A 10,686-nucleotide genomic window follows, 5' to 3' on the forward strand; every position below is an offset into this window, starting at 1 on the left:
TTTTTTCTTTTCATATCAAAAATAATTTCAAGATTTATTAATAATTTCTAGAAACATATCAATAAATAATTTAAAGTTCGAGACTCAGCTATAATGTATTATTGAAAATTTAAACACTATGAGAGAAGTTTTTATAAATATCTTGGGTTGATGATATTATAAAACATATTTTTCTTAACTTTTTGACTAAAATTAAATATAATATTAAATTAATTTTGTTAGGAGAGTCCCACTTCAATTGAGGAGCAACAGTCAAAAATTAAAATTACTTTCTAGTAGTATTAATAAATCTCTTATTATATTAAAAATTAACTAAAAATTCATAAGTTTATAATATTTAACTTTTAAAGTAATTAAATAAATTTAAATTGAGAATATAATAATTTCCGAAACCACTGAGCAATTTTTGCCTCCATTCAACTCCCGCCTAGATGCTGTCAAGGCCGATCTCCCAGTCTCCGTCGAACTCCATCGGAAGCAAACTGCCCTCTGCTTCATCAAAGCCCCCGAACTGGTACGGCGAAGGAATGAAAAACTGCTCCTCCTCCAGGGGCGCAAAGGAAGGCGCAATCTTCCCCACAAATTCCTCCTCTCCTTCAAGTTTTTGCGCCGCCGCAGTACTCTGTTCTTGGTCGCGCTGCATTGCATTTGCACCTCCCTGCTCCTCCTCCTCCCCCGGATGCTGGAGGCAAGTGTGATTGTCGTGGTAGGTGAGGTCGTAGACCGACGGGTCGTTGTCCGATCTCTGCACCTGCTTCTTTGCCGGGCAACTGTGCGAGTCCCGATGAGCGCACCGGAAATAGGCCCTGCAGCGAGGAGAGCTCGTAAGAATGGTTTTGGTCGAATGAGAGCGATGCAGTACTGTAACTGTAGACTAGTGACTGGCTGACCTTGGATATTTGGCTCCGAGGATCTCTTTCTGGCCGTACTTCCTCCAGATGAAGCCGTCGTCCTCCCCCGGACCTTCCACTCCGCCGGCCACCGAGCTCACCCTCACTTGGCGCCTCCACGAGCACAGAGATTTCCTGCAAATTATACGTACTTCCATGACCATGCGGGCAGTACTGCGTGCATGCGAAGTACGAACGTACCTTCTCCTGGGCGTCAAGGTGCGAGGTCGCAGGGCGAGCGAGGAGAACAGAGACTGATCGTGGCCGGCTTTAGTGCTGAAGGATTCGGCCATGAGAAATGAGTTGTGGATGGAGGAAGCGATCCTGGGAGTTAGAGCCTTGCAGAGGTCAAGGCAATGCAGATTTAACTCCAGCTCCTTGAGCAGCTCCTTGGCTTGGCTGAGCTCGGCGAGCAGAGCAGCAGCGCAGGTATTGGTCTCCATGGATGCAGCTAGCTGGCTAGCTGTCAAGAAGCAGGGGAATGGATATATCAGCTCTAATTTCCGACGCTGTGCTGTGCTGTGCTGTGCTGTAGTAAAAGATCGATTGAAGTGCTTCCCGAGCTGAGTTATATAGGGCGGCCGCGAAGAGGAAGATGATTGGCGATGAAGAGGAGCGTGGGAATTCAACGGCGAGGGTTTGTCAGACAACACGAGTAGTTGGGAAGTAAAGTGGACGAGAATTCACTAATATTAGAAATTGTAAGCCCTCAATTGCAAAATGCCACTGTTACTGTCCATCATATAATTCCAAATATTGGAAATGGTAAGCAGGGGAATTATTGGTTGGGTGGGCCCATTGCCATGGCTTTTGTCAACGTTGTCGAGTAAGTCATGCTTGATAATACAAGTGCTTCGTCGACGTCCTTGAGTAACTTCTGCATGATTACGATTATTTTAATAAAATGTTTCTGTCCTATAAATCTAACTTTTTCTATTTTTTTTTCTTATCATTTTTAACGAGGGTCTGTTACATGCAGTGGTGGGATGGTATAATCTGGACCCTAAGTTCATACTCTCTGCACTATTGACTAGCCGTAATGTCATACTTCTGGAAGAATGTGGAACGAGAATGAAGTGGGCCGAAATTTCATTTGTCAGACAACGACAAGTTGGGATATGGAGTGGGACGATAATTCACTAATATTGGAAATTCTAAGCCCTCAATTGCAAAATGCCACTATCTATTTTCTTTTTAAAAGGTCCAAAAAGAGAAATGCATGTTAAGAATATAAGTGGATGATTGAAGACCTATTCTATCATCTTACCTTGATTAATGATTTTTGGTTTTTTTTTCTTTCTCTTTTAATTTAAGGGATGTATCACTTCATCTTCTCTTCATTAATGTATTATTTATATTCTTAGACCTATAAGGATATGTACAAAGTTATCTTGATTAAAAATCAACTAAATATCTCCCTCTTCTTTTCTCATGTTCATCTATCGCTTTCTTATTGTTTATGCTCTTAGTTTTATAACACGTTATCAGCACGAAACTCTTCTCGTTCGAGAAAGTTAAGTTGTTTGAGGTAGTCAATGGTAATTTTGAAAACTTTCATTCATTTTGTTTCTAAAGTCATCACTAATATTTCTTTAAATTATCATGTCGAACTTCATGAAATTGGAGTTCATGACTCTTGATATCACTGGAAAGAACTATCTCTCGTGGATATTAGATGTTGAAATCCATCTTTCTCCAATGGTCTTGGAAATACTATTAAAGACAAAAACGTAATGGCCGACCAAGAAAAGGCTAAAACGATGATCTTCCTTCGTCGTCATCTTCACAAGGCTTTGAAAATTAAATATCTCATTGTGAAGGGCCCGCTTGTTTTTTAGAAAAATTTGAAAGAGAGGTATAATCATCTAAAGACAATCATCCTCCCAAAAGCTCAGTTTGATTGGATGCACTTGTGTTTGCAAGATTTTAAATCTATGACTCGATATAATTCAACTTTATTTCAAATTACTTCTCAACTAAAATTGTGTGGAGAAATTGTTTCCGATGAAGATATATGTTAGAGAAAATATTCTTTATTTTTCATGCTTCAAATGTGCTTATGCAACAACAATACCTTGCAAAGGGTTTTAAGAAGTATTCTGAATTGATCTGATGTCTTATATTGGTCAAACAAAATAATGAGCTTTTGATGAAAAAATATGAGGCTCATCCGATTAGATCTACTTCATTCCCTGAAGTGAATGTGACGACATATAACCTTGGAGGCCAAGCTCGAGGTCATGGTCGAGGCCCTGATCGTGGTCATGGACATGGTCATGGACGACAATATTTTTGCAATGATCATCCTTGCTATATAAAAAAAGGGGAGAGTACTAAAGAAGCACATGAGGGAAAAAAAGGTCAATGCAGTACATTTAGAAAATATATGCTATCATTGTGGCATAAATGACCATTGGTCACATACTTATCATATGTCGAAACATCTTGATGATCTCTAACTAAGTCAATCAAGAATTAGTGAAAAGCAAAGGAAAGAAGGTGATAGAGATAAATTTTGTCTCAACATTTGTCTCTAATGTTGACAAAGTTGATTATAGTTTTCATACTATCTCCCAATATAATGTGGTAGATTTCTTTGTCGAACCTGAGAATAATGTTGATCACATTGTTCAGTGATCATGAATTAGTATCTTATTTTTCCTTTGTAATCATGAATAATAATTTTTATTTACTTTATTACTTTATCGTATATTTTATTTAAAGTTTATTATTTTTCCTATGTTTACATGAAGAAAATATAGAAAACTCTCAAATCAGATTCTCGATCAACGACAACGATGGTTGTCTCGTAGATATTGAATCAACTCATACTATTTTTAAGGCAAGAAATTCTTTATATCCTTAATAATAAATAGTGCAAATGTGAACACTATATGCAAGAGTATAAAAATGATTGACGGCTTTGGAAGAGCTAACATCTATTTACCCAAAGAAACAAAATTTATTATCGATGATGTTTTATATTCCCCCAAGTCTCAAAAAAAAAATATTGATTTTAAAGATATTCATTGAAATAGATATTACATCAAGACGATGGATGAAGATAATACAGAATATTTATGCATTACAAATATTGTCTTGGATAAGAAAGTTATATTATAAAAATTACCTACAATATCATTTGGATTATACTATACCAATATATGTATCATTGAAGCATAGACCATTGCAAACCAAAAGTTTATTGAGCAAAATAATTTCATCACATAGCATGACCGATTGGGGCATCTTGATTCTATAATGATGCAATTAATAATTAAGAATTCATGTGGGCATTCATTGAAAACCAGAAGATTTTTCTTCCTAATAAGATTTCGTGCGTTGCTTGCTCACAAGGGAAGTTAATAATAAGGTCATCAATAACTAAAGTTAAGGTAGAACACTTAAAATTTTTGGAATAAATTCAAGGTGATATATACATATCCATATACTCGCCTTGTGGACCATTCAGTTATTTTATGATATTAATAGATGCGTCAACAAGATAGTCACAAATGTATTTATTATCAACTCGTAATTAAGTATTTGCGAGGTTACTTGCATAAATTATTTGATTACGAGCTCATTTCCTTGATTATCCTATTAAAGTCATTCGTCTTGATAATGCTGAAAATTTTACTTCCCATGCTTTTAATGACTATTGCATGTTCATTGGAATAAATATTAAACACCATGTAGCACATGTTCACACACAAAATGGCCTAGTAGTGTCATTGATTAAATGTTTTCAATTAATTATGAGACCTTTGTTAATGAAGACAAAACTCCCAATTTTACTTGGGGGCATGCTATTCTATATGTAGTGACACTAACGGTCTATTTGGGAGGAGGTGAGGAAAGGGGAAGGAAGGAGAAATAAGGGGAAGAGAAACTTTGAACCTCGTTTGGGAAGGAGTGAGGAAAGGGAAGGAAAGATAAGGAAGGGTAAGCTTTAACCTTTGTTATCCATGGAAAAAGAGATTTTCTTACACCCCGAATTGGGGTGTAAGGAAGGGGAAAGGAAAATAAAAGATTTTTTATTTCAATTTTATCCCTGTTCCTAATAGTTTAAAAAATATTCTAATTTCTAATTTTGCTATGTCGCGCGGAGTTCAATTTCCTCGCCTTCTTCACAGCTCGCTTGCTGCTAGATTATTAGAGGAGGGGATCCGACATGTCTTCTAACTGAATTGAAGGGAAAAACTATTTTTGTCGTCAAAATTTAAGAGGATATCTACTATTTTTTAATTTTTTCATCAAAATTTAATAAGTTTTTAAAGAAGAGGAATTCTCATTATCAGCGTTATCTTTCAAATTTTTTTATTTAAGGTTTCTAAAATCATTATTTCTTATTTAATTACTCTATTATCGGTAATTTATTATTTTGTTATGAATAGTATAAAAAGATTAATTTTTTATTAAAAAATAGCTAATTTAAATGATAATATAAATAATTAATTTTATTATTAAAGATAGCTAATTTATATTTATAAAATAAATATTAATATTATGAAAAGTTTCTAATTTAAAAAGTAAGAGTATTTTTGTAACTTTATCTATATAACCTTCATTTCTCTTCCTTTCCACCCAAACAAAGTAACATATGTTACGTTAATGAACCTTCCCTCCCTCTCAAACAAAGAGAAGTTAAATATTTAATCCCCTTCCTTCCCTTCCCTTCCCCTTCCGTTAATGAACCTTCCCTCACACCATCCAAACAGAGGGTAATTCACATCAGATCTACAAATTATCATTAGATCTCCCCTTTACAATTGGTTTATGGTCAGGAATCAAATATTTTCCATCTTAAAATTTTTAGATGTGCAGTATACATGCCTATTGCTCCACCACAACGCATTAAGATGAGTCCCCAAAGGAGATTGGAAATTTATGTTGTATATGAATCTCTATCTATTATTAAATATCTAGAACCATTGACAGGAGATTTATTTATGACACATTTTGTAGATTGCCAATTTGATGAAATGACATTTCCAACATTAAAAGGGAAAATAACTAGTTGGAAAAGGAAATTATATGGCATGGGTTATCATTATCTTATTTTGATCCTCAAATAAAGCAAAGTGAACTGGAAGTTTAGAAGATTATTCACTTGTAATATTTAGACAATCAAGTGTCAGATGCATTTATTAACCCAAAGAAAGTGACAAGACGATGTATTCCAATGACTAATGCTCTAATTAGAATCAATGTTCTTGAAGGGCAACCTAAGATTGCTAATGAGCTTAAACTACAAGTGAAACGTGGTAGACCTATTGGTTCCAAAGATAAAAATTCTCGAAAAAGAAAAGAAAAAGAAGCTCAAAGCGAGGAAGTAATAACTTTTGAAGAATCTCTGGTCATTAATAATATGATTCCAGAAGAACCTCAGGTACCCAATAATCAAGAGATATCAATAAATTATAGTATGACTGGAAAAAGATGAAACCGAGAAGAAATTGACTTTGATGCTAATTTTGCATATCATATTGCATGCAATATTATAAAAGATGACAAGGATTTTGAACCAAAGTCTGTTAATGAATGCAGACAAAGAAATGATTAACCTAAATGGAAAGATGTGATTGATGCAGAATTAAAATCAATTGCAAAACATAAAGTTTTTGGACCTGCTATCCCTACACTTGAGGGTTTAAAACCAATCAGATATAAATAGGTGTTTGTGTGTAAACGGAATGAGAAAAATGACATTGTCAGATATAAGGCACAACTTGTTGTTCAGGGTTTCTCTCAGAGATCAGGAATTGATTATGAGGAGACATATTCTCCTATGGTGGATGCAACAATATTTTGATATTTGTTATGTTTGACAATCCATGGAAGATTGGAAATATGATTAATGAATGTCATTACAGCCTATTTGTATGGATCACTTGATAATGTCATATACATAAAACTCCCTGAAGGATTCAAACTACCAGAAACATATAATTCATGTCATCAAAAATTATACTAGATTAAGTTATCTAGATCTCTATATGGATTGAAACAATTTGGACGTATGTGATATAAACGTCTTAGTAAATATATATTGAAAAAGGGATATCTAAATGATCTTATATGTTCATGTGTATTTATTAAGAGACCTAGATCCAAATTTGTTATAATCGCAGTATAGGTCAATGACCTAAACCTTATTGATACTACTGATGAACTTTATGAAATAGTAAATTACCTAAAGAAAGAGTTTGAGATGAAAGATCTTGAAAAAAATAAAACTTTGTCTTAGTTTGCATATTGAGCACCTTGAAAATGGATTATTTATCCATCAAACTACTTATGCATCAAAGTTGTTACAAAGATTTTATATGGATAAAGCACATCCATTGAGTAGTCCGATGGTCGTAAGGTATCTTGATGTAAATAAGGATCTATTTCGACCTCGAATGAATGATGAAGAACTTATTGGTCCTGAAGTACCATATCTTAGTGCTATTAGAACATTAATGTATCTTGTTAGTCATACACCGATGTAACATTTGCGGTATATTTATTAGCAAGATATAGTTCTTCTTCAACAACAAGACACTGGAATGACATTAAACATATATTTCGATATCTTCCAAGTACGATAGATATGAGATTATATTATCCTCGTACGCCTGTAGTAGAATTGATTGGGTATGCTAATGTTGGTTATTTATCTGACCCTCATAATGACAGATCTCAAATAAGTTATGTATTCACATTAGTGGCACAACTATATCTTGGAGATCTATGAGACAAGCAATTACTACTATATCTTATAATCATTCTGAGATCATAACAATTCATGAGGTGTAATCGGGAATCTGTATGATTAAGATTTGTAAGACATAATATTCGAGAGGGATCCGGTTTACCTTTAAATAAAAATGTCCCAACGACATTATATGAGGATAATGTTGCATGCATTGCTCAAATAATTAAAGGGAGGTTACATTAAAGGCAATTGAACGAAATATATCATCAAAATTCTTTTTTACCCATGATATTAAGAGAGGTAATATCAATGTTCAACAAATCCAATTATCAGATAATTTGGTAAATTTATTTACAAAGATGTTGCCTATGTGGACATTTGAAAGAATGGTATATAACATTGGCATGTGAAAATTGAAAGATCTAAGGAAATGTGATAAAGAGGGGAGTAATTATACTATACTTTTTTTTTCCTTCATCATGATTTTTTTCCACTGGATTTTCCTAGTAAGATTTTAATGAGACGGTATCATAAATAACATCTAAGGGTGAGTGTTAAGAATACAAGTGGATGTTATTATGATTGAAGACCTATCTTTTCACCTTAACTCAATTAATAATCGAGACATTTGGTTTTCATCTCCCTCCTTTAATGCTAAGAGACATATCACTTCATCTTCTCTTCATTAATGTATTGTTTATATTTTTAGTCCAATAAATAGGACATGTACAAAGTTATTGGAATGTACTTGATTGAAAATTAAATAAATATCTCCCCCTTCTTTTCTCATATTCATGTATCGCTCTCTCATTGTTTATGCTCTTAGTTTTATAACAATGCATATTTTATTCAATTAATGTTGGACAAAATTCATACTGAATCATCCAATAGTGTCTTGCTTTGATTTTTTAAATTAAAAGGGCACTCCATCCCTATAAAATGACACAGATATCCTCTGACAAATGCATAGATCTAGCATGTATAATACCATTTTTTCCATTTAAATTTCATTGCGATGTAACAACTATGTTCTTTTAACTATTATAACGTTATAATTGTAACAACTACGATTTCATAACTATTACAATTATAACAGTTGTAACAACTATGAATCCATAGTTGTTATAACATCATAACAACTATGTACTCTTTTTCATTCATAAAAGTACATCATATGTCAAAAAATGACGTATGTATTATTTTTAACTCATAAAATTACATCATATATCTAAAAATTGATGCATATATTTTTTTTTTATTTATAAAATTACATGTATCCATTAAGATAAATAAATATGCCATGAAAAATATTTTTTTCACCTTTTCTTTTTTATTTCCCTATGGATTCTTTTCCCCTCTCATCCCTGTTTTAGAATAAACAGATCATTAAGCACGAGCCCAGATAGAGCACGAGTCAAGATGCCATGTGGAACGACAGTATCTGATTCCAAGCCGGGAAAGTGCACGGAAGGTGCCTGCGAATGAAACAAAATCATGACGTCACTTATAACGTAAGTGAAACATGTCTTGGTGCGCAGCATTCAAACTTGATCGAGACGCGATATACCAATTGGTTGAACTCGTGCTCTCAATAGCAATGCCGTTGAATGACTTTGTCGGTCGATGGTGAGCTGATTGATGTGACGACGCATACATTCGAATGAGTTGTTACTGATTTATAATTGTCATTCGTCGTTGAATGAGTCATGCTTCATTATGATGTTTTTTTTATTCTCACGTTCTTATTTTATCAAGCATCAGTCTTAAATATGATCCAAATGCAACATCACTAATATGGTCTATTAGCTAAGTCGCCAATGGTACGAATTGAGCTATTCCCGATCCAAGACATGCCATAGGTTATAAGTCATTTGCTCAACTCCATTGCTCAAATGCAACTTAATATTCTTTTTTTTTAAAAAAAATCATGTATAGTAATTATTTCTTAAATTATTATAATATAAAATAATCAATTCATTCTTTTGGGAAGAATTTTTTTATATATAATTTTATTGTAATAATTTTAGTAAAAACAATTCCAATTAGAAGTTTCGATGCATAAATTAATTTTAAATAACACAAAAAATAATGATTTAAGGAAAAAAAAAATCTGGGACGAATATTTTTCGTCCCCAAATCATAACAACTTTGGCGAAAAAAATGAAATTCGATTCAAATTAGCAACGAAATATGTAATAAAATATTTTTGTTGCAAATTCCCAACAAAACATATTTTTGTCACTAAATTTGTTTTAGATTCTGGGACGAATTCAGGATTCATCCCAAATTCTGCAACGAATTCACGATTCGTCCCAGATTGAATTTTTTTTAAAAAAAATTATAAGGTCTAAATATGGACCTAGATATATGGAATTTCATTAAACAAATTTCTATGGGTTTATATTATTCTCCTAATAATGAAAATGACCTCATCCACAATTTTGACAAAATAAATTGAGTATGGTAATTTTTTTTAACACAAATTAGATCATATACAAAAAAATATTATTATACTCAATTTATTATGTCAAAATTATGGATAAAGTTATTTTTTTGATCAGGAGAATAATACGAACTCATAGGAACTTATTTCATAAAATTTTGATATCCCTACCTCCATATTTAGTCATTCTAATTTTTTTTTAAATTTTTTGAATTTGGTATGAATCTTGGATTTGCCCCAAAATCTGGAACAAATCTAGGATTTGTCCCAGATGCAAATAAAATAAAAAAATAAAATAATTAGAAGACCTAAATATGGACTTAGAGACATTGAAATTTAATGAAACAAAAAAAATGATTAACCAGGCTGGGTAACGTAGAGTCTGGGGTGATCGGTCCGACCCCACGGAAGTTTCCCACCGGCCACTAGGGTAAATCGGGAAGCGCTCGCAGTGGGCAGCTCAGGAGCCCAACATCTTTTAATTGCGTGCCCTATTTGGAGGAAAAATTCTTGCAAATTAGCCATAGTTGGGGCTCGAACCGCGGGTACCTAGATGCCCTACCACTGCACCATAGTCTCGGGAGCCGGAATTTCATGAAGCAAGTTTCTATAAGTTCGTATTATTCTCCTAATAATGAAAATGACCTTAT

The 10,686-nt window shown here is 33.3% G+C and overlaps 1 protein-coding gene across 2 annotated transcripts; it reads right to left on the minus strand.

The window, feature by feature from the left end:
* Window positions 1–415: 415 nt before the first annotated feature.
* On the minus strand, window positions 416–1,824 carry LOC122048980 (transcription factor WRKY19-like). 2 transcript variants are annotated; one of them, XM_042610487.1, is made up of 3 exons: window positions 1,092–1,813; window positions 891–1,025; window positions 416–806 (listed from the first exon to the last, which is right to left on the minus strand). In XM_042610487.1, the coding sequence occupies exons 1-3, from the start codon at window positions 1,331–1,333 to the stop codon at window positions 428–430; spliced, it is 756 nt and encodes a 251-aa protein (XP_042466421.1). In that variant the 5' UTR covers window positions 1,334–1,813; the 3' UTR covers window positions 416–427. The 2 variants fall into 2 exon arrangements, with proteins under 2 accessions (XP_042466421.1, XP_042466420.1); XM_042610486.1 differs by having other exon boundaries at window positions 891–1,824.
* Between the last annotated feature and the right edge of the window lie 8,862 nt (window positions 1,825–10,686).

This window comes from Zingiber officinale, chromosome 2B (genome assembly GCF_018446385.1).
Source record: "Zingiber officinale cultivar Zhangliang chromosome 2B, Zo_v1.1, whole genome shotgun sequence".
In the NCBI taxonomy this organism is placed as follows: Eukaryota; Viridiplantae; Streptophyta; class Magnoliopsida; order Zingiberales; family Zingiberaceae; genus Zingiber; species Zingiber officinale.